The sequence below is a fragment of the Ambystoma mexicanum genome, chromosome 1q, assembly GCF_040938575.1.
Source record: "Ambystoma mexicanum isolate Mex_15411 chromosome 1q, UKY_AmexF1_1, whole genome shotgun sequence".
Taxonomy (NCBI): Eukaryota; Metazoa; Chordata; class Amphibia; order Caudata; family Ambystomatidae; genus Ambystoma; species Ambystoma mexicanum.
The window spans coordinates 433,026,229-433,049,596 of record NC_090922.1 but is presented as its reverse complement, the minus strand read 5'-3'; the positions used below and the strand labels follow the sequence as shown (position 1 = coordinate 433,049,596).

Sequence of the window (23,368 nt, the reverse complement as noted above, 5' to 3'; positions counted from 1 at the left end):
TTCTGGTTGCAACACTGGCCCTACTTGAACCAATCTGCACATACCACACTATACAAGCACCACCCTGTACCGAATGCAGAGTCAAACATGTGTTCCTGCGGTGGGTATGTTGCAGCCCTACGCTCTTGAGTGCATGCCCTCCACTCTATGGCCTATGGCCTTCGCCCATGCACCCAATAGTCTAATCCTTCCACAGACCCACTGCACCTTCATTTACCCATGCATGCCACCAAGTGTCCAACTACCGTATTCCATCCGCAGCGCACAGCCACCTGTGCTCCCACCCACCCTATGTCATGTGCAATTCACTCCCCTTCTGAAATTCACCTGCCACCACTCACCACAAAAAGAGGTCGCTGCAAACAGGTTGCGGCAGAAGCTATGGGGCCATTACGACAGCTGCCTCCAATCACCGCACACCGCCTACATATGTCACATGAACCACTTCTCAGTCCCCCACCCGTTACCTCCCTTATTGCCGCCAACGCATTCTGCACAGTACATTTTCCAGACCCTTCCGCCGCCACATTGTCCTCCGATACACCATGGCAGCATTCCCCAAAAGATTTGACGTACCCCACGTTTCCCTCCAGCCAACCACTGGCTGCGTCCAAACTTTAAGGTGGTTGCTGGCTTTACAGCCATTTTCATTCAGGGCAGAAAACAGGGTCAAATCAAGCCAACATGGATTTTCTTTAAAGCTATCTGAAGCCAGGTAGGCCACAGGCCATAGGAAGAGAAATCAGAGCAGAACTTTGACGGAAGGGCAGAGGTGTGTGACAAGGCCAATAATCTGCCCATGTCAACAGTGGAGACAGGAGGAAAGCCAGGGGTGAGAGGCCTACCAGGAAGGGATCCAAAGTCAGCCCCACCCTTGAGGTGGATGGCAGCAGCAGAGAGGGCCCCAATTCCTGTCCCACGCCTTTTCTGCCAAGCTGTATCCCTGCAGAACCATGTCTCCAACCTTGCCTCTGAATGCATACACTTGCTGGTGTTCTTTTCCCACCTCAGATGCTGACACAGAAGAGAGAGAAGAATCACCAGAGAATCCAAGAATAAACACCTACAAAAAGAAAGCGCCAGCGCCACAGAGGCATGATCACAGCTTCGGAGCAGTGGATGAGACCGAGATGCTGGTGGATGCCATGCAGCAGCCCAACGCTGAAACCCCCAGAGCAGGACTAGTAAAGCTTGCCAGTAAACCCACCACAAACTAAGACAATTCACTAGACCACCATGCACTGAAAAGGGGAAGGTTCCCCAAACTTATCAGAGGTGTCCTCTACAACGGGCTCCAAGCTATGACCTTTCAGACCGATTTTCCAATGCCGTAGAGTCTGCCAAGCGGCAAGTCTGTGTGGAGAATGTGGGTTAGGCTATGCCCTATTTCAGACTTTTCCCTGCTCACATACACCCTGCAAGGGGAAAGAGGAAAGAAGATTGGTCACAAATAACTGGCCAACCAGCTCCAGGGATGGGATACTTAAGCAGAAAAAAGGAAGAATGACGTGTGGGCGTGTCGGAGGAGGCCATAGGAGGAGGTGGATGGTGAACAAGAGACCAGCAGGAAGAAGGAGGGAGCAGCCGCTTGTGGAGAAGAGTTTTGGATCATGTGAGCCATTGGTTTAGGAGTCATAGTGGTGCTGCTGTGTGAGTGTGCGTGTATGTGAGATGTATTTCTAGATGGAGTAGTGTAAGCTGTGAATGCGAGAAGGCTGGTACGGTGTGGAAGGAGAGTGGGTGATTAGTGGTGTGGAAGGAATGGTAGTGGAAGAAGGAATAGTAGTGTGGGAGAAAGAATAGTAGTGTTGTAGTGGGAGTACTAGTGTGGGAGGAGAAGTAGCAGAAGTGTGGGAGTAGTAGTAGTGTTAGTGTGGGAGGAGTAGTAGTAGTAATAGTACTCTGGAAGGAAGAGTAATAGTGTGGGAGGATGAGTAGTAGTGCAGAAGGAGGAGGAGTAGTGTGGGAGGAGTAATCGTAGAGGAGGCAATGGAGTAGTACTGTGGGAGGTGGGGCAATAGTGTGAGAGGATGTGCAGTAGTGTGGGGGTAGTAGTAGAAGTGGAGTAGGAGGCGAGGGAGAAGAGTTAACATCAAAGGGAAGAGGCAGGAGGAAGGAGGAGGGAAATACTGGAGGGACAGAATGTTGGTGGGGAGAAGTTGAGGAGCGGAGGCTTGTAGAGTATAAGGGTAATTTAACAGTGGTCATGAGTGGAGCCAGGTAAATCTTACAGAGCAATTGAAAGGCACAATCCCTTTGCAAATTAGAACACTAACCTGTGGCAAGAGTAGGGAAAGTTCAAAAGTCCTGAAGGGAGTCAGTGAGCCTGCTTTTAGGGAAAACATCATTAGAATAAGGCAGAACCTATACTGTAGAGGTCAACAATCTATAGCACTAACCAGGGTTATGGATGCCTGGAATTCGTAGAAGGATCATGGGAGGTGAGAGAGAGAGGGATGGCCATATTCACCAAAAATAATTCAATAAAGACCAACAGCAAACTGGGAGGGGGAGCTGGCCAATCGGGAGGCTCGGAAAGTGGGCTGTACTGTTTGGTACACGCCTCATGTTCCGAATAGCCTGGGCAGCCAGCACCCGCTTCGCTTTCCTGCTCCCCCTTCACTACTTAGCACCAGTGTAGTTTCCTACGTGGGTGCTAATGGTGTCTTTATTTATAAAAGAAAAAAAAGGAAGCTTACCTTAATTGTGCGGATAGGCGCTGCGTAGTGATGCTGGCAGTGAAGTCAGTTTTCCATGCTGATGACATCACAGTCAACATACAAAACGGACTTTGCTGCAAGCAGCACTGTGCATCGCCGGGCTGCACATTTAAGGTAATTTTCTTTTTTATATAATAAAACACACCAATAGCCCCCGCGTAGGGAACTACACCAGTGCTAATGCGCTACTAATGCGCTATTAAACCCTTAACTGCGGTGCGCCAACATCATCAGGAAATGAAATTTAAATGCTGAAGCCACAAGGCTTCAGCATGTACATTTCGCAGACATGCGTTTGCATGCTGCAAGGACATTTTCGGCCCGATTTCCTTGAGTGAGGGCTCGTTGGAAAGGGGAGACGAGCCCTCACTCAAGGAGATTGCTGGCCAAGGAACATTCGACCCTAGGTCAGCAATGACCACTAGACCACCAGGAAATTGATTTTGGGGGTGGGGAGCCCTCCTTCCACCAGACCAAACAGCACCCACCCTCACCAAAAAGGATAAATAAAAAAATGGCACAATGTTTTGCGTTCTTTGGGAGCAGATCGGTCCTGTTTTGCACCCATTTGACCCCAAGGAAGGCACAAAAAAAGACCTATTTTGTTTGAGACAGACTTAGGGGCATCATGGGGCTGGCCCCATGCCTGAGGGCCTGTTCCCCTCAGCAACCCCCCACCCCAACGGAGCATGGGCATATCCTTTCTTCTTACCTGGGGGGCAAATGTGAGGGTCTGGTCCCATGTTGCCAACTGTGGGAAGCAGAATGGAGCACTAGACCACCAGGGAATTGATTGTGGGGTGGAGGGCCCCCCAACAAAAGCCACAAAGGTGGCGCAATGTTGTTTTGCCTTCTTTGGGGGCAGATGGGTGCTGTTTTACACTCATTTGCCCCCAAGGAAGGTGTAAAGACTGGAGGGGGGTTTCTGTACTCCTTCCCTCTACATGGCAGAGTAGAAGCACAGGGCACCCCAGCCACGATTCTCTATATGGTAACAAAGGTCAAGCAATCAAGGCTTACGCTCTCAGGAGGTGATGCAGGCTGGTTCTTAAGTACAGTGTAGTCCTCAAGACCCCTCAAAGGAATGTCCACACACTATGTTATGTGATAATACAGTTCTTTATATAAATAAGGTTCAATATATATATATATACAATCAATAACACACTTTGTACTCTGGCAATTCTAATATGGTAAATATGTACAATGTCTATGTGGTACCACAGTTCACTCTTGACTCCTTTAAAATGCACCAACTGCTGACAGTCCCAATGGCATACAAATCAAACTGTACTGTGAATCAACAATAGATATAGGAAGGAAGACAAGTTGGGTTAAACAAATGGCAGAATACTTCGTCCCTACCAAAGACACTGTTCTGTGTGAGGATCCCCCCATCTGGGCAACCTGTCAATAAAGTGTATCAACAAGCCAAGTCCATATATATGTAAGATAGTCTTGTTTCCTGCTAATATGTTCTACTACCCCAATGTACCTGAGTTTAGCAGAGTTCTTTCGATGGTTCGTCGACGGGCCCTTCTTGAGTGGACTCTCTTTAAAGCAGGAGTCACGGGTCCTCGAGATTCCTACAAAGGAAGGTGAACAATGTTGTCGAGAGCAGCTTCAACCTTCGAAGTGCTCTTCGACGATCGGTCGCGGACGTTTTGTGAATATGAGGCGTGCGTTGCACCTCAATGACAAGAGTTAATTGCTGCAAAGCAGATCAGTGAAGAACGTAGGCCCAGCAAGGGCGTCGGGTCATCGCCGTTGGCGTCGATGATTGGGACTCTTCCATGGGTGGCTTTCGAATCTTCGTTGGTCTGGGTCTTTGTGGACTTCGAGTGGCAGGAAACCCACCAGCAGATTGTCCTCGGTTCATCGATGACCTCGACTTTCTCGGCAGGACAAAGCGGTTGACGGTGACTGCAAGGGATTCATTGATTTCAAAGTGTTTTAGGCAATGGAGCGTTGCAGTGCCGGTCGAAGAGATCACAGTGGTCCTCCGAACATCGGTCAACGGTGATGGTCGTCGACGGCCTCAACGTCCTGGCGCTTACTTCAATGTTTCTTGGCGGACCCCGTCTCCAGTCGGCAGCCTTTCAAGGATTGGCTTCCAGGGTGCTTTGAAGAAGATAAGATGGGGACCCTGCTGGGGCTACGTGGGAACACCGCTGGGCTTGGGGACGGTCGACCCACATGGGAGACAGGCGCCCCAGGCCGCTGGCAGCACCCACTGCCATCCTGGTGCTCTGGCCGTGCAGGATTACCGCTTTTTCCTCTAGGGAAGGATGGGGACCCCAAAGGGGCTCCCTGGGACCGCTGTTGGGCTTGGCTGGTCGATCCACATGGGAGACAGGCACCAAAGGCCGGGGGCAGCACCCGCATCCATCCTGGAGTTCTGGCTGTGCTGCGTTACAGCTTTTCCCTCCAGGGAAGGATGGGGACCGTGCTGGGGCTCCCTGGGACTGCTGCTTGTCTTGGCATGTTCGACCCACATTGGAGACAGGTGCCAGCCAACCTGGAGCTCTGGCCATGGCGCATTGCAGCTTTTCCCTCTGGGGAGAGACAAGGATCCGTCGGGGCTCCATCAGACCACTGCTGGGCTTGGGGTCAGTTGACCCACATGGGAGAAAGGCGCCCAAGGCCATTGGCAGCACCCCCGCCCATCCTGGAGCTCTGGCCATGCCATGTTACAGCTTTTTTTCTTGCAGGAGAGACAGGAGCCACACTGGGTTGCCCCATGACTGCCGCTGGCCTGAGGCTTTTCGTCCCATGTGTGAGGCAGACGCCCAAAGCTGGGGGCAGAACTTCCGGGTGTCCTAGAGCTCTTGCTGTGCTGCGTAACAGCTTCTCATCCAGGGAGGGATGGGAACCCTGCCGGAGCTCCCTGGGAACGCTGAAGGGCTTGGGGACAGTCCATCATGGGAGAGAGGCACCCAAGGCTGGGGGCAGCACCCACGGCTGTCCTGTAGCTCTGGCTGTACCACTTAACAACATTTACATCCAGAGAGGTATGGTGAGCCTGCCAGGGCTCCCTGGGACTGCCACTGAACTTGGGGTGGTCGACCCACATGGAAGACAGGCGCCCAAGGCCGGGACATCACCCCCAACCATCCTGTATCTCAGGCCATTCCGCGTTACAGCTTTTCCCTCCGGGGAGGGATGGTGACCCTCCCTGCCGAGGCTCCCTGGGACTGCCGCTGGACTTGCGGATGGTCGACCCTTTTACTTTTCTGCCCAGGTAAGCGCACCAATGCATGTGAGGTACCATTTTCATCAAGACACCTATGGGAACGTGTGACGGTAGGGATATCACTTATAACGAAAAAAAGGTACAAGGGATTGAATGCCGACATACAGAAATGTCCAAAAAAGAGCTCAGAACAGGGAGGGAAAGCCATCAGCAGTTAAGGGGTTAAACTGGGCAGCGGGCTGACCCTGCTAGTAACGGCACCGGCACCTGCGTTAAGGGACCCTTGCTGTTACCGATAAGGTTGGCCTGCCGCCTCGTTTAATATTGACCCATTAAACTGTCCTTGAGACTTGGAGGGTTTTTTGTACCATCTGTAACAGGAGTTCTTTGACATGCAAGCAGGGAAATTGAAGAACTAGGCAGGCAGTGCTGAGGAGTCTACGCCCAATCGCATTTGTCCTCCCAAACATGAGATGGCTCTCACAACATTCATCAACTTCCCTGTGTACATTTCCTCTGGACAATGACATTAGGCCTGCAACTGTCCAAACATCTCACAAAGATCATAACTAAAACCATGCAAAGTGCCACACATGGTTGATTGTCACACTTATTAAGAGGTTTTGAGCCCTGCACCACAGTGATTCACAGGTTACCTATGAGTAGGTCTTGTAGAAGAGTTACAGTAAACTCAAAACCTATCCTTGAGTATAGAGCCTACATCACATGTATGCACCCCAAAGACATGTTCCGTGAGCCCAACATCGATGCAGGCTGCTGAACATTTTTCACACAGGAACACAGGCACACAATTAAAACGTTGGGGTAATGGTGTTGAAACCATAATTCCCCAGATCCTCAAAATCATGTTTTCTAAAAAAAAATTTTAAAAAGCAAAGCATGTTTTCTAAACAAAATTCACATGAATAAATTATGTAGAGCCCTGAAAACCAAATGGAAGATTTCCTCAAGTATGCTGACGTTCTTTTAATACAATGCAGGCTCCTACCTTTTAACATACACGGGCACTGATATATGTGTAAACCATTTAGATTTTCATCAGGCGTCTGCTGAAAATGAAAAAGGGGTGAAAGTGGTGATCTCCGTTTCCAAGGTTTTCTTCGGGCACGCCTCGAAAGCATTAACACTAATGCAGAACAATAGCAAGATTGCTTTGGAAAGGGGACTAAAGCTCAGGCATATGTAATGCCTAGATCATAGAGATGCCGCTCTTAGCATCACTTATGTGTGTTACTTTACAGGAGGATTATAAACCATTGTCTTGCTACTTCCCGGTATGTTCTGCTGTCTGCCAGCAAGGTAGCCACTATTGCTTACTCAGGGCCTCAATACAAGTTTGGCAGTAGTTCAGTGGTAAATCCTCTGAAATAGCACCAAACAGAATTACCATTACCACTACTTGGTCCCGCAGATTTAACTGCAGGATTACCAGTCGTGGTAGGTTGAGTAAATACCCCTTTTCTGGAGTCCACTGGACTCCAGGGGGATTTCGGCAGAATTACCGCTAAGGGTAATTCCACTGATTTTGCAGTTGTTTTTACAGTAAGTTGGAGGTACCACTGCATTACCATCTTTTTTCCCCACACCACTGTACTCCTAATGAGGCTCACTTCTCATATGTGCTGCACCTCTCAGGGCCACTGACACAAGGAACAACAATGGAACTATTTTTGGAAAATGGCATTTATTGTAAATATAATAAATAAAAGCAATTCTATTAACCACGTTGGTGCTTTAGAACAGGAGTATGCAACCTTTGGTTCGTCACATATTTTGGGCTCAAACTCCAATCAGCCGTACCCAACAAAGTCAATGGAGAGGGCTCATGTAAGACACACTGGGGCTCATTCTAAGTGTGCCGGTCTGGAAACACCATTCCGCAGAGTTTTCACGGAAGCACTGTGCTTCCGAGGTCCCCACTCCTATAGAGTCCTATGGGAATGGGGACTTATAATTTACTGGCGCCTTAGTTTCCGGGCCGCTAGGGTTATAATCCCCTGGTGGCACCAGGAAGTCAGGCACTAGTAAATCATTACAGATCTGGCGGCAACCCGCCAATATCACCGGCACGGTTACCGCCGGACCCGTAATAAGGCCCAGTGCCTTTGAAAAAAAAATCTTACATTGCATGCACTCTTGCGTTCTGTGAGTGAGACGTACTCGCTTTTACTCTTTCATTTTTCCCCTCCATCTCATGTCTCATGTACACACTGCCTGCAAATACGCTTTGCAGGTAATGCTTACAATGGATTCCTATGGGATCCGCCTGGTGTGAAAATTTGATGCAAATCCCTTAGGAATGCATTTGTTGTACACCTGCATGAACATCTCATAGGGGCAGAAAACAAGGCGCACTCACGAGACGGAGGAGGCGAGCACAGTGTAGATTTTACCACCTCTGCGTGCCCCTCTTCCATCTCGTCAGTGCTGCAGAATGAGGTGGCACATTAAATGAAAGCGTTATCTCTTGCTTTTGCTTCATTTAAAACGAGGCTGATAGTCCAAAACATCTGGAGAGCTGCAGGTTGCAGGCAGCCATTTTAGAGGATAACTGTGAACCAGTCTCTTGTTGTTTTCAGGCATTTTCTGCACCGTCTGCCTGGTCATCATGATCGTCAGCATCGTCGACTCCATCTTCATCTCGTACATGCTCCACCTCTCGGCAGTCCGGCCGGATGTGCCCAAGTGGTTAAAGATTTGGGTGTTGAGGCGCTTGGCCTACATACTTTGCATCAACACAAAGGTCGAGGCTGTGGAAGATACAACGATAAGCAGCAACAGCAAGAAAGGTAAGGCCTGTGAACTCTGCGCAATAATAAAGTGTTGAAAGAGCAGCATTGGCAAGGCCCAATGTTTTGGCAGATCTATTGTCTTTTTATAGGCATCATTTACCAAGGCGTTCACCGCATTTGTAAACAATGAAAACAGATGCCATACTGTCAGGTACTAATTTTTTAAAATCCTATGACCAATGAGGAGTTCCTAGTGCAGCAAAGTCTCGCTAATTGTATGGGAAGGATTAATGGTTTGCACGCTCACACCATGTGGCGGCCATTGCTGTCATGCACCCAGATACTATAATCATGTGTTAGGTATTGACACCATGATGCTCTGGTACTCACATCATATATCAGGTATTGCCATCAGAATCCAAGTACTCTCACCATTTCCAGCGTATATCAAAGGCTCAGGTACTCACACCACTGGCAGGTTTTTCCCTACACACCCCTCCTTTTCACGGCCTTGACAAACAATGCCCCATTAATCACACTACTGTCAAAGATATGGCCAGTTGGCATAGCAGTGCTGGATCCCTTTTAGCCGCTTAGCTTAATAAGGCCATTTACTATTATGCTAAGTTAGTACAGCAGTGGCATATATGATTATGCGCAGAAGTGACAGACTCCATGTTGCTCACCGAGAGCAGCAGGGTCAGTTTTCCAGGATACCCAGCCAGCACATCAAGGCCACATTACAGTTCACCAAGGTACCGCAGTGAGGCTAGATTCTAGTGTGCCAAGTTAGCACAGTAGGGCCAGATTGAAACTATGCCCAGTTGGCACAGTGAGGCCAGAGCCCCGAGAATAGCTCATTTATCACAGCAAGATTACATTCCATTATGCCTAGTTAGCAAAGAAAGGCCACATTCTGCAGGCCCAGTTAGTACAATAAGGACCGACCCCAGTATGACTATTAGCACAATAACGACTGCAGTGGCAGCATTCACGTGATGCCAGGAGTGGCACAGCAGCCATTTCGAAAGGCCAATGTGGAGAGAAATGGGTGCTCTTCATTCACTGCTGTGAGGATGCTGGCGACAGAAGAAGAGCTAGGCCACCAACTGTGGTAGGAGAGAACTTGAAGAGACAATTAGCCTGCAATGTGCCTACACACAAAGGGGGATATGGCAGAGAGCAGGCTTCAAGGCAGATACAACACCTTGAGCTCCAGCGCAAGGTCTTTCCCTGCTGAGTGGAGAATGGTGAGCTGCACGACTCTATAAATGGTGCAAGAGCACCATATCACACAGGAGTCATTCGGGCTTGAGCCGAGAAACCTGTACACACCAACGAGAGCGGGATAAGAAACAGGGAGGAGAGGCAAGGAAACCACACTATTCCATGAAACCTGAGAGAGATATGGATGGGTGAGGGTAGGGAGTGGAGGTAGGGTGGTTGGGTGGGGGTAGAGAGAGTAGAGTTAGAGTGGGTGGGTGGAGTAGAGAGAGCGGCAGTAAGGCGGATGGGTTTGGGTAGAGAAGGGTGTAGTATCCTGCATAAGTATGAATGAGGTCTGAGTCAGTGTAAGAGCTGTGTTGGAATGCTAGGGGAGCCTGGAGTGTTGGGGCACCTGGGGATTCTGTGGGAGACGGTTGGTGACTTGGAGCTGGGCAGGGAACCAGGGTAGATGCTACTAATGATCTCTCTCTCCTAAATTCTTATCTGAACTTGTAACCAAGACAATAAAGCTTGTTCCTGTTTATACATACCTGGGTCAGCCTGGTTCCTGCTCCTTGTTGTTACTGGCCCACGGTAGACCCTGCAGGAGGCAGGATACATCATTTTTGGCGACGAGGATTACTTGAACCCGTAGCAGGTTGGCTGCAGCAGAGCAAGAGAGGCAAGAGAATCCTGGAAGATTTGCTGGTAACGGAGTGAAGATGCTGATGCCAAAGAAGGGAGGAGATTGCAACTTCAGGCATCACACAAACCATGGTAGCCCATCCATGGACTGGAGGAGAAGTCTGGCCCGAGTGACAGTGAAATTGTGCCATGTCAAAGGAGTTGGTGTTCCGAGCGTCGTTGCGTTCACATGGAGAGAGGCCTGCTGGGAAATGCAGTCTGGTTTGGAGGAGAGGATTCCGTTTGGAGGTACTGTGGGGCATAGCCGGGTGAAAATTGGGCAATTTTTATTCCATTGACTAGTGTTGGGAGGACCACGGGTGGCGCGCGCCCGAAGGTGTCCTCCTGCGTTCCAGCCGCTGCCGTTGGGCTGGAACGCATGGAGTTTGCCCTACGCCATGATCGTAGCATCGGAGGAGGTTGCATAATTCGAAGACCCACCTTGAGGAAAGGCCCTAAAAACTTGGCCTTAGCGTGATGACGCTACATCAGGAAGTTTAGAGTGTTCACTGGGCGTGGAAGACCAGCGTAATGACGTTCGCGCATTCTATGATGAACGGGGAGGGTGTCTTCAGCCGGCTGCGTCAAAGAGGAAAATGATAAGAAGCTGGGTGTAATGCCTTAACGCAGCGCGGGAGGCAACCACAGTCAAGAATTGTGTTGGAGGCTCACGGAACATTTAGGAGTTTTGAAGTCTTTCCAGGTTTATACACTGCAGTGATGTTTCGTCGGCGAAGTGGGACAGTAATATGTAGGCCGCTGGGGGTGCACACGGCTGTGTATCAGAGTGGAACATTTTGCCGGCAGCTGAGGAGTTAATCCCTCGTGGAACGAAGGTGAAGCACTTTAATCTCTGGTCCCCATCTGAAGCCTGGATGTGGCCGTGGACAGAGACGTCTGGACAAGGGGTTAAATATTATGGATCAAGTACGTAGCCTAACAAAATAACTTTGTGCGGGGAGTGCACTGCTGTTTGTTGTGACATCACCGGATTGGGATTTTTTTTTCAAAATCGGATCTTGCGCTCATGAAGTTTATGCAGACAGTGCCTAAGGACAGGTGACACAGGTGAAGTTAATTATTCTGACGGACGTAAGCTATTGGTGAGATGTAACAGTTAAAGGGATGGTCTAGTAAAAAATTCTATTTAAAAAATAGATAGGTCACATAAAAAAAAATATACTAGCATCCTCCGTTTTAAAACTTCCTATGTAAAATTTTGAGCTATTCAAGCTCAAAATTCGAAAAGGCAAGCACAGGGGCGCCGCCATTTTGCGAAATGGAGGCCCTCCTGTGCTGGCTTTTGCTTTTGCGGCACTAATGAAGGAAAAGCCAGCCAGCTGTAGTAAACAAAGTCTACCGCTGGGTGGCTTTCCCTTCATTAGTGCCGGGACTCGGGAGGACGCGGACCGGAGACCAGAGCAGGAAAGCTGCAGCTGAATCTCGGTAAGTGCTATTTATTTTTTTTACAAAAAATAAGCACTAGCTGCGTTTTTTTTCTAAGTTTTCCGGGCTGGAAGAGCCCGGAAAACTTAGAAATAAAACCGCAGCTTTAAAAACGTTGTATTTATGTTTGCGGTCGCTTTTGAAGCGACCGCAAACATAAATAAAACGTTATTGTGTTGGAAAACGCTGCGGTTTTAAAACCGCAGCGTTTTCCAACACAACCGCATGTGTTTCTGCCTGCTGTGGTTTTCACTTTGGGTCTCGGAGACCCAAAGTGAAAGCCACAGCAGGCAGAAACACACGCGGTTATGTTTACATGCCGCGTAGTGTTTCTACCTGCAGCTGATTCCCCATTTGGGGCTCTCGGGCTCCCCGTGGGGAGGGCACACAGTTTGTAGTCAGTGTTAGGTTTGTATTTGAAGTTGTGGAATACACTGGCATGGGTTACTGATTGATTTCAGTTTGAATTACATTGTTCAAATATCTTTCAGAGTTTTTCTTCTCACATCATTGAGCTTTCATCCTTGTGGTGCGTCTGATATTTTGGGTTTTGCAAAATTAATTTGCAAATGCACTACTGTTTTCCTTTCTTTGGTAGTGTTATTTTTACATCTAAATTTTGGGTTTTTGCAAATGTGAATGTACAACGTACTACTATTTTGTCATCTGGTAGTAACTGCAGGTTAACATTTTTTTTTCATAGCTTTTGCTATGCAGTTTTTAAGCCACAAACATCTTCCTTTTGTGTTGTGTTTTCTGTGATCTTTGTGTCGTATGTCTCTTTCCTAGTTTGTTTTTTCATTTTTTTTTCATGTTCTTTTTAGGGGAGAGGGGATGAAGCATTGTTATATTTTGTTTGGCATGTTTAGGACTTTTGTGATGGCCTTTGTGTAAGTTTACAAGATTCGTGGCTACACTGTTTTGGCAAGAGAGTTAGCCTATTTTGGGGCGTTTTGGTTTGTGCTCAAGTGTGGCAGACTTGAGGCCAGGAGTGGCAGGCCTGGCGGAAGGTGTTTTAGTTTGGTAGGTTTTGGTTTGTAGTTTTGGTTTTTGTTTGTCTTTTGTGGCAAGGTTGTGCTTGGTGGTGGCGGCACCAAGACCCTGGTGTGGCAGACCAGGGTGGAAGGAGTAGTAGAAATGTTGTGGTTGTTTGTCTTTTCACGGTTGTGAGTGTATGCGTTTTCTTTTGATTGAAAAAGGGGGGATGTGTAGTATCCTGCATAAGTATGAATGAGGTCTGAGTCAGTGTAAGAGCTGTGTTGGAATGCTAGGGGAGCCTGGAGTGTTAGGGCGCCTGGGGATTCTGTGGGAGACGGTTGGGGACTTGGAGCTGGGCAGGGAACCAGGGTAGATGCTACTAATGATCTCTCTCTCCTATAATCTTATCTGAACCTGTAACCAAGACAATAAAGCTTGTTCCTGTTTATATATACCTGGGTCAGCCTGGTTCCTGCTCCTTGTTGTTACTGGCCCACGGTAGATCCTGCAGGAGGCAGGATACATCAAAGGGGAGCTGGGTTGAGTTGGGGGGTAGCGATAATTGGGTAGCATGGCTGGGTCAGGTTAGAGAGAGTGTGGTTAGGGTGGGTGGATGGGGATAGAGATAGTGGAGGTAGGGTGGGTGGGTGGGGGTAGAGAGAGTGGAGGGTGGGGTGGTGGTGGTAGATAGAATGGGGTAGGGGGGGTGAGTGGGGTGGAGAGAGTGGGGGCACGTTGGGTGGGGTAGAGAGCATGGAGGTAGGGTGGGTGAGTGGCAGTGGTGAGAGTGGAGGTAGTGTGGGTAAGTGTGGTAGAGAGGGAGGAGGAAGAGTGGGTGAGTGAGGGTAGAGAGAGTGGGGCCGGATGGGGGTAGTGATAGTGGCAGTTAGTGGTAGAGAGAGAGGGGGTTGGGTGGGTGTGTGTGAGTAGAGAGCATGGAGGTTGGATGGGTGGTGCAAGAAAGAGTGGAGGAAGAGTGGGTGAGTGGGGTTAGAGAGAGTTTGGGGTAGGTGGGGTTAGAGAGAGAGTGGGGTATGACATGATATGGCATTTATAACGTGCCTGTACACAAGTGTTTCTTGCAGGATAGGGTAGGGTGTTGGTGGTAGAGAGAGTGGGGTGGGTGGGGGAAGAGAGAGTGGGGGCAGCGTGGGTGGCTGGGAGTAGAGAGAGTGGAGTAAGGGTTGGTGGAGAGAATCGGGATATGGTGGGTGGGATAGCGAGAGTGGAGTTAGTGTGGGTGGGGTTAGAGAGAGTGGAGTTAGGGTAGGTGGCATAGAGAGAGTGGATGTAGAGTGGGTGGGTGGCAGTAGAGAGTGGAGGTTGGGTGGGTGAGGGTAGGGAGTGGAGGTAGCATGGGTGGGTGGGGGTAGAGATAGTGGAGGTAAGGTGGATGGGTTTGGGTAGAGAGGGTGGAGGTAGGGTTGGTTGGGGTTTAGAGAGAATGTGGTAGCGTGTTTGGGTAGGGGTAGAGAGAGTGGAGGAAGAGTGGGTGAGTGAGGTTAGAGAGAGTGGGGGTAGGGTGTTTGGGTGGGGGTAGAGAGGTGGAGGAAGAGTAGGTCAGTGGGGGTAGAGAGAGTGGAGGAAGAGTGGGTGAGTGGGGTTAGAGAGAGCGGAGGTAAGGTGGCTGGGTTTGGGTAGAGAGGGAAGAGCTAGGGTGGGTGGGGTAGAGAGAATGGGGGAGCATGGCTGGATGGGGGTAGAGAGAGTGGGGTTTGGGTGGGGGTAGAGAATGGAGGTTGGGTGGGTGAGAGTAGGAATTGGAGGTAGCGTGGGTCAGGGGTAGAGAGAGTGGAGGTAAGGTGGATGGGTTTGTGTAGAGAGGGTGGAGATAGGGTTGGTTGGGGTGTAGAGAGAATGGGGTAGCGTGGATGGGTAGAGGTAGAGATAGTGAAGCAAGAGTGGGTGGGGGTAGAGAGTGCGGCAGTAGGGTGGGTAAGTAGGGGTTGGGAAAGTGGATGAAGAGTGGCTGAGTGAGGGTAGAGTCTGGTGTATGTAGGGTGGGGGAAGAGAGAGTGGTGGAAGGGTTGGTGGAGAGAGTTGTGATAGGGTGGGTGTGGGGCGGAATAGAAAGTGGAGGAAGGATGGGTGGGTGGAGCAGAGAGAGTGGTGGTAGGTGGGTGGTGGTAGAGAGTGGATGTAGGGTAGGTGGTTGAAGGTAGGGAGTGGAGTTAGAGTGGTTGGGTGGGGGTAGATGGAGTGGAAGTAAGGTGGATGGGTTTGGGTAGAGAGGGTGGAGGTGGAGGAAGGGTTGGTGGGGGTTAGCGAGAATGTGGCAGCGTGGCTGGGTGGGGATAGAGCAAGTGGGGATACAGTGGTTGGGTCAGGATAGAGAGAATGGGGGTAGAGTGTGTGGGTGGGGTAGAGAGGGTGACGGTAGGTTGGGTGGGTAGGGTTAGAGTGAGTGGGGGTAGGGTGGGTGGACTGAGGTAGAGAGAGGGTTAGGGTGGTTGGGTGTGGGTAGAGAGAGGGATGTAAGGTTGGTGGGGGCAGAGAGAGCGGCGGTAGGGTGGGTGGGGTAGAGAGAGTAGGGGTAGTGTGGGTGGGTTGGGGTAGAGAGGGTGGGTTAGGATGGGTTGGGGTAGAGAGGATGGTGGCAGGGTGGGTTGGAGGTGATAGATAGGTATGGGGTAGTGGGGGGTTGGGTTAGAGAGAGTGGGGGTTGGGTGGTTGGATGCTGGTAGGTGGTTGGGGGTAAAAAGCATGAAGAACAGAGTAGCCTGGGAGGACCCGTATAAATTAGCCCAAAATAGCCCAAACAAAACCCAAGCAGCACACGTAATGGGGGTGGGGAGGGCTGGGATAGAGAGTGGGGTGGGTGGGGGTAGATAGAGTGTAGGTGGGGGTAGAGGAGGTGGGTGTAGGATGGGTGTAAACATGCAGCCGCAGGTGGACAAAAAAGATCTGCCATCAAAAGTAGCCCAACAATAGCCAAATTGTCTGCAAAAAGTAGCCCAATATAAAATCACTGTGCAGCTGGGAAATGAACAGCCTGGCACCCCACTTGCTTCTTGCAAAGCTGCTGATTGCAGCTCATATTATTAGGGAACTTCTCATTGCGTAGTATGGCGGAGGAGTTTGGGAAAAAAGATTTTAGTGATTTGGCAGTTTCATGCAACCCCCATTCCCTCTCTCTCGCTTCTGTAACAATGGTTTCAGCAATTCTGTGGTGTAAGTGACACAAAATTCAGTCAAAACCAAACATCAGGAAGAATCAACATTTTAGTAATTGCAGCAATTCATTGCCACATAATAAGATGAATTCTTTGCACACTACTCAACGAGCTCTGAACACTGTTGGTGCATCAGGATTTCTAGGCCGCCTTGGAGCTTATCACTGTTACCTTGAACATGTGGGGCTGACTGGGCAACATTATGGATGATAAGTATTTGTTCTCCCCTCATGTATGGAGGATCCCAGGACTGAAAGTTGCATTTGATTCAGGCCTACATAAGAAATGGGAGGTGAATGCAATGCATGCATGCGTTCAAGTGGTGAAAAATGGTGTGTTGCATTGTTGCATCACACTCCTCAGGATGCTGCAACTGTATTGCAATACCATCAAATGAAGCCTGTGTAGTAAACCTTATGAACCTTGTAGAGCCTAGCCTTACAAATAAATGATGGCCAGTGTGAGGGAATAGGCTCTGGTACACAAAACATATCTCTACGTCCAAAGCTGTGTATGAATAATATGAATCATTCCAGATGAATTCATCGGTTGTATTACACCCCTATCCAGCTACACAGAAAAGCCTCATCTAGGCCAGAGAGGAGTCCCACATATATGGAGACCGAGCAGATTTTCTACCCCGAACTTGGTCCTGTGCGTCTATTCTGATATATTGGTCAGGTGTACTTGACATACTAAGCAGAATTGTGAAAGATCAGGTCCCACTCACCCCTATGAGCTGTTTGTTAGGCCAATCCACTGAGAGTAACTCTCTGAAATCTAAATATATCCGACTAACACTACTGGTAACAAAGAGATGGGTGTCCATGAAGTGGATGTGCAGGAACACCCTATGTATACCAAATGACTGAACGATATGGTGCAAATCAACACTTATAGGTTATATAGACACTGCCTTCCACAGTCTGTCTAGTCTAGCATTTAGCTACCCATTCTTTTCTCTCCTGGCATTCTCCAAAGTTCAGGTTTAGCGAGAAGCCTGAAGATAAACCAAATCTGGGTGAATCCTCAAAGGCGACCCTCTCTATTCCCACAATCATGCTAAGCAACACAATGACCCACCCTCCCTTGCCTTCAATAGACTGAGGCCTTCATCCTCTATAGGCAATCCACTGCCCAAGGGCATCGGGATCCAGCACATGCTCTCAGCAAAATCAAAAACTAACATACACAAACCAAAAGCAAATACAGACATGCAAAAAAAAACATGGGAACAAGGTTTCTGCTTTCGAGAAGGCATACTCCTATTAACTCTCCCAGATGAAACAAGTTATGTTTGACACACAAGAGATGAAAACACTGTGAACCTAGCGGTTATCCCAGGTCAGCTAACAGAAACAGAAACGTCCTCAACATGATAGAGGAGCACATTGTGCTAACTGCATTAATCGCTCAACGACAGCTACATAGTTGCCCTTGCTACCCTGCTTCCTTCTGAATTCGAGATCTTTCTAAGAAATACTAACTTCTAAACCCAGTGAAAGCATAATATTTGTGTACTCTGACCTAAAACTTCACCAGTATAATCACCGCTGATCATCACTCCTCTCGTACGCCTGCACTACTAATCGTAACTGCACCTTGACTGCAGGGATATCGTATTGACATCCTGGCTTCAGACCTACTTTCCTAGAAGAATGGTTGGAATCAATGCTAGGATAGTCATTGACAACACCAAACTTAGTCTAGAATTCCTACCCAATGTGTTGTCTATTGGGTTTATCCAAAGGATGAAAACAGCACACATTGGCCGCCATGCCTGGCCGTGATGTTCACCTTAAACGTCAACAATGATCCATTTAGCATTGCTCGTTATATTTTTTCAGACTGCAAGTTGATTGGCCCCAAATGAACTCCGCATATAAGCTCAGACAACCTATTAAAAACAACCTTAAGGCTCACCAAAAACGTTTGCAAACCCTTGTTGGAGCCATGACCATAGAAGCCCTTATGCCTCCTCCTGGCTATATCGTTTCTATCATATACCAAGAATTGCAAAAACCAATAAACATCATAGCTCAAAGGGTGTACAATAAAAAGATGGAAAACAAAGCCAAAAACAAATGGCTTAAAAGGGACATGGTCCCCAGGAAAAGAGCAGAAACTAGAAAAACAAGCATTGGCCAATGCCAACAGTTTGGGCTTTTGTGCATGTATGGGAATGGCACTTGCCAGGTAATGCCGTAGTGGTAATAACTGGCTTTTGATGCTAGCAGTTGCTAAATTGTGGGAGTTCCTGGCCATCCAATAGCAGTGCCTGGCAAATGCCTAATACTTATACATAAGCCAAAACTGTTGGCTGTGCCAATGCTTGTTTTTAAAAGGACTTTAGTGAAAGACATTTATAGCGCTTATAAATTAAGTGGCTGAAGGCAGACCTGGTTAAGACATTACACTGGTAGCACATTTACAAATCCAGTTAAGTCATTAACTGACAGCAGAATGCTTTGAGAAAACACTGTCAGGCACTTCGAGTGCAAGGTTTGATGGTAAGGCTTCATTAAAGCAGGCTCAAATAATTCCCACGATTAAGTGTTTTGGGTGGGGAGGGGCAGGAACTGGGTGGGAATGGCCATAGGGATCAGCATGGCCATGGGCAGTCAATAGGTGGAAAATAACCAAACAATACTTACAAACGGTGTGTCCCTCCTCATATGCCATTTCGCCCTATCTGTACTCCAGTGCAGTAGTTTTGGCTTATAGATGGTGCTAAAGCGCCACCTAATAGTCCAAACTAAAAATGGCAACAATCAGATGCCTCTCATAATGCAGCAGCATGCAAAATCCAACCCATGTACTACAAAAAGCCATCAAGCATAGAAAAACAGAATTCCACTTTCTACACATATATTTGCTGGTCCTAACAAAACAATGCTATTCAAAGCCTGCTCAAAACAATCCAAATAAATGCAGTACACAAGCAACAGTACACCCACCTAGGAATTGTCTGGCAACCGAATTAAAAGTAAAGGTACCAAACTTTAAACTTGACATGCAAGCCGAAAGGACGCCTCCAGCCGTTTACTTCAATGTTCCCATTGCCCACCCACCAGCCTCACCACCATAAAACCTACGAAATTGGCTGGTATCATCAAAATAGCTAAAACTGAAAAACTCCTCATCTCGATGCCTTAACCCCATTGAACCAACACCACACAGGAGCAAATCGCCACTGACTTCCAAACCTTTGCAATGCTTCTTTATTGTCTGGGGTCAACTCACCATTATTCTACACACATCCTAAGTGCTGATCCTGCCAACTTTATGAACTATCGCCCCATGTTTAACTTCCCTTAACTAGAAAAAATACCAGCTCAAATTGAGACCCTCCACTGTAACAATATATTGAGAACCACAATTGCTTCCACAGCTGCCAAAGGGGAGTCAGACCAATCAGAAGCAAAGAAATGTCCCTGATTGACATTAGAAATAAACCACCTATGGCACTGGACGACAACCACCCCATTGGCCCAAATATAACTAGATCTGTCTGTGGCCTACACTGCAGTCAACCATAACATTCTCCTTATCAAACTCTAACACTCAATTGTCTAGGCCACTACCTTAACTGGGGGGTCTGTGTCCTAGAAAATAGATCTGCCCAAGTTAGACTGGGCCAATTCATATCACACAACTCCGCCTACACTATGTCGAGGTTAAATCAGACTGGAAACTCCCAATTTGGGTGAGGGTATTTCAGTAGATAATCAATAGCATCAGGTGCAAGGTGGACCCAGGAGTATACACCAAAGAGACACCCTAGGCAACCCCCAAATTTGCAAAACCCTCTCCCCAGTGCAGAGGTCTGAAACATTTGACTCTCCAGATGCATGGGGCTACGACTCCCATCAGCTCCGGCCAGCATAGTCAATGATGAGGGATCATGGAAGTCCTAGTTCAAAGCATCTGGCGAGGCATATGTTGCAGACCACTGCCCCAGTGTATTTGTCTTGTATTGAATTTGAAATACACTGCAGCCTACGAACACTGCAAATTCATAAATGACTTCATGACAGAGAATGTCCACACCTTCCAATTAATAGAATGATTATCTGTGTGAAAGCGGTTAGGCTCCAGACATCCAGGAAACATGTCCTACACTTGCCAAAAGATATCAGCGCAGCAATACTTAGCAGTAATTCGTTTGAAGTGAGGTCAGCTCGGTCTGAGCTAAAATTAGCTGCATCTGCAAGTTTACATAAACAATGGCTTGTGTGGCTGCTGGCAGGTGTGTCAATATTTCTCAATTTTGTGTGGCAAAGTAGCGCTTCTTCTTGTCAGCCAGCATATATATTTTAAAGGGTAAGAATATCTCAGGATTGTACCCTTTCTGTGCCCTTTGATACTAACAGAGGGCTTAAGCAGGCACCCGTACTGTACAATTTATGTCCATTTGAGTAAGTGGTGGTCCTTAGAGGCGTTCGTAATTTTCCCCCTCATTATGCCAATGAGGCACATCAGAGGCGAAGAGCAGTGCATGTAAGTGTTCTATCGTCCCGAGTATCCTGTATGCGCTGGATGTTTTCCCCATGAGATTAGTGAAATGGCTTCTGAAACTGGAGGCAAAGATATTGAGATCTTTAGTGGGCTTACCATCAATGGTACCAGAAGAGGGCATGGGTTTTTACCAGTGCATGCTATTTTCCTACAACTTACTAATATCATACCTACCCCAATATAACAACATTTCTGCCCAATTTACAAAGTTGCAACTTAAAATTCTGCCCTTTCCCACCATCTATCATCATTTTTAACAATTCTGTACAATATTTGCAGCTTTTTCCACGCTTTTATTTTGTGTCCATCGACGTCCGCGAATCTCTGACATCATCGCGGATCTTCCGGACAGTGCCACATGACCATGCGATCATGTGCCGTGTGATGATGTGTTCCTGAACGTGTCCGCACTTCGCGATCGGGTCCGAGCATCAATGACAGTTCAGAACTGAATTTTTGACTGATCTAGGAACTTTCAAGCTCAAAATGTACCCTTGCACAACTCCTACACCTATGCTTACTCATTATCCATTAACAATCTAGTACAAAGCACATACTTGGAAGAATATTAGCAAAACAGTTGTTTATCTTATAAATTGCATCAGCTATTGCCATCCCTCCTCCCCAAGAGCCACCACGACCAACTGCTGGAGGACCTACCCAACAACAAAAGTGCAGTACTTCTAAAGACAATGAAGAAGACCAAGAAGATGAGTTAGAGGAAGTGCCTACCGCTAGCACCCAGAGAGAATCATGGGTGGGGCAGTTCTTTACCACTGTTGGGAATGTACCAAAGACTAAGGCTACCAATGTCAAAAGCACTGAGTGCAACTTTGTAATCAGTCGCGGACTACCTGGACATTACTCCTACGGAACCACCTCCTTGCGTCGCCACACCAAATCCAACCATAGCAATGCTCTCAGAAAGGTTGTTCCTTTCTTAGCAAGTAGCAGTCTGTCTTCCTCCACCTCATCTTCCTTAACCAATACTGTAACCACACAGCCTACTTCTGTTGGACACAAAATCCCACCAGCAACCTTGCAATCAATAAAAGAGGCTGTTGATCCATATCTTTCGAAGACAACAGTTCTCTGCATATACTGCAACACACCAATCTGCAGGGGGAAGTAATTTCAAAGTGCTTTTGAAGCTGTAATCAAGGAGCATGAGAAACACTGCCCCCTACCTTTGAAGTAACACACATGCAACATCTTCCCCTGTCCACCTGCCCCTCCATATTATTGCTTGGTGCCTCTTCCCTCATTTTTCTCCCCACCTTACATTCTAACCTCTCCTGCAAAAAAAAATACATAAAATAACAACAAAAGAAAGTTCCTGTAGGAACCACCTTTCACAGTTAAAAAATAGAACTAAAAAACCAATCTTATAGACTCCATCTACTTTACATTTCTCAGTAAAGTACATAGACTCAATAAGATTTTCCAACATTTCCATTAGCATTTTGTGTTATGCTAATGGAAATAATGTGGCGTTCATCCCCCGTTCCCGGTACTGGAACAGGGGATAACGAACCGGCAGCCCAAGTTATCGGCGGAAGCAAAGCTAGGGCGGATAGCGAGGGCTCTGCACCGTTATCCCTCATTCCAGCCCCTACAATGGGGGATGAAAGCCATTAGCACCAACTCGGGGTGCTAAAAAGGATTTTTCTACCTGCACACGGACGCCTTCGGCGTCCCGCTGTAGGAAGGCAAATCCTTTTCCAAGATGGCCATCATGGAAAGGGAAGGTGGGACTCCGTACAGAGCCCCTCTTCCCTTTCCATGGCAGCCTGCAGAAGGTGAACAGAGAGCCCTATCTTCATATTACCAGGAGCACACTTTTTTCCCTTTCAAACCTATCCCACTTTCAAATAACTTTATAGCCGGTCCCAGGTGGACATGGCCACTTTAACCCAATTTGTCGTCCCTCGTGGTCATGGCCAGTAGCCATATTGTCTGGTTCATGACCTTATGGCATGACCCAGACAATCTGGCCACTGCCTATGGCCACAAGCTATACCTCAGTCACCAAAGGTATATCACTATTTTTTGTACCTATATTATGACACTTGTCAAAAAATAAAACACAGGCACATTTGCAAAACCATGCTTTAAGGTCCTTGCCAATGCTCCTTGCATGAGTTTGCTGGAAATCCGTCCATGTTTTATTTTTTCAAAAGTGTCAAAACGTATGTACTAGGGGTGTACCGAAATTCGGCTTTGAGTAAGTATTCTGCCGAATTCCGGCTGAAGATTAGATATTTGGTTTTTGCTGAATACCTAACGGAATCCTTACTCGAAGCCGAAGTTTCACCCCTACAAAGAACTTACGGACAGGCACGTGGAAGGAAGATACGACTCATTGGTTTATTTTTGTTTTGGAATGGTCTGTCAGTAATAGTCAACCCTTTCATCTCTGAAAAGAAATGTCCTTTTACAGTATTACATTTCAGATGCACCATAGCTGCCTCGTGTTGCTAGACCTTGACATCCCATAGCCTGAAAGTAGTGTGCCCTGTGCGGTGGTCTTATACATGCTGATGTGCCAGAGACACGCAGGGGTGCCCACACTTAGTCATACTGTTTTGTTGCCATTAAATGTAGTCGAGCAGCAGCGGGATAGGCACCTGTGATGGGAGAGCTGTTTAGCCTGTCAGTAAGTGGGATGAGGCCCACAAAGGTGCATGACAGGTTCCT

The 23,368-nt window shown here is 47.8% G+C and overlaps 1 protein-coding gene across 2 annotated transcripts in view; it reads left to right on the top strand.

Moving 5' to 3' along the window:
* LOC138528315 (5-hydroxytryptamine receptor 3A-like) overlaps positions 1-23,368 on the top strand; it is a 422,150-nt gene that overhangs the window by 366,880 nt on the left and 31,902 nt on the right. For both annotated transcript variants that reach the window (XM_069639820.1, XM_069639830.1), the window contains one exon: positions 8,514-8,723. In XM_069639820.1, the coding sequence (XP_069495921.1) occupies positions 8,514-8,723 (210 nt within the window). The remainder of the gene's footprint in view (positions 1-8,513; positions 8,724-23,368) is intronic.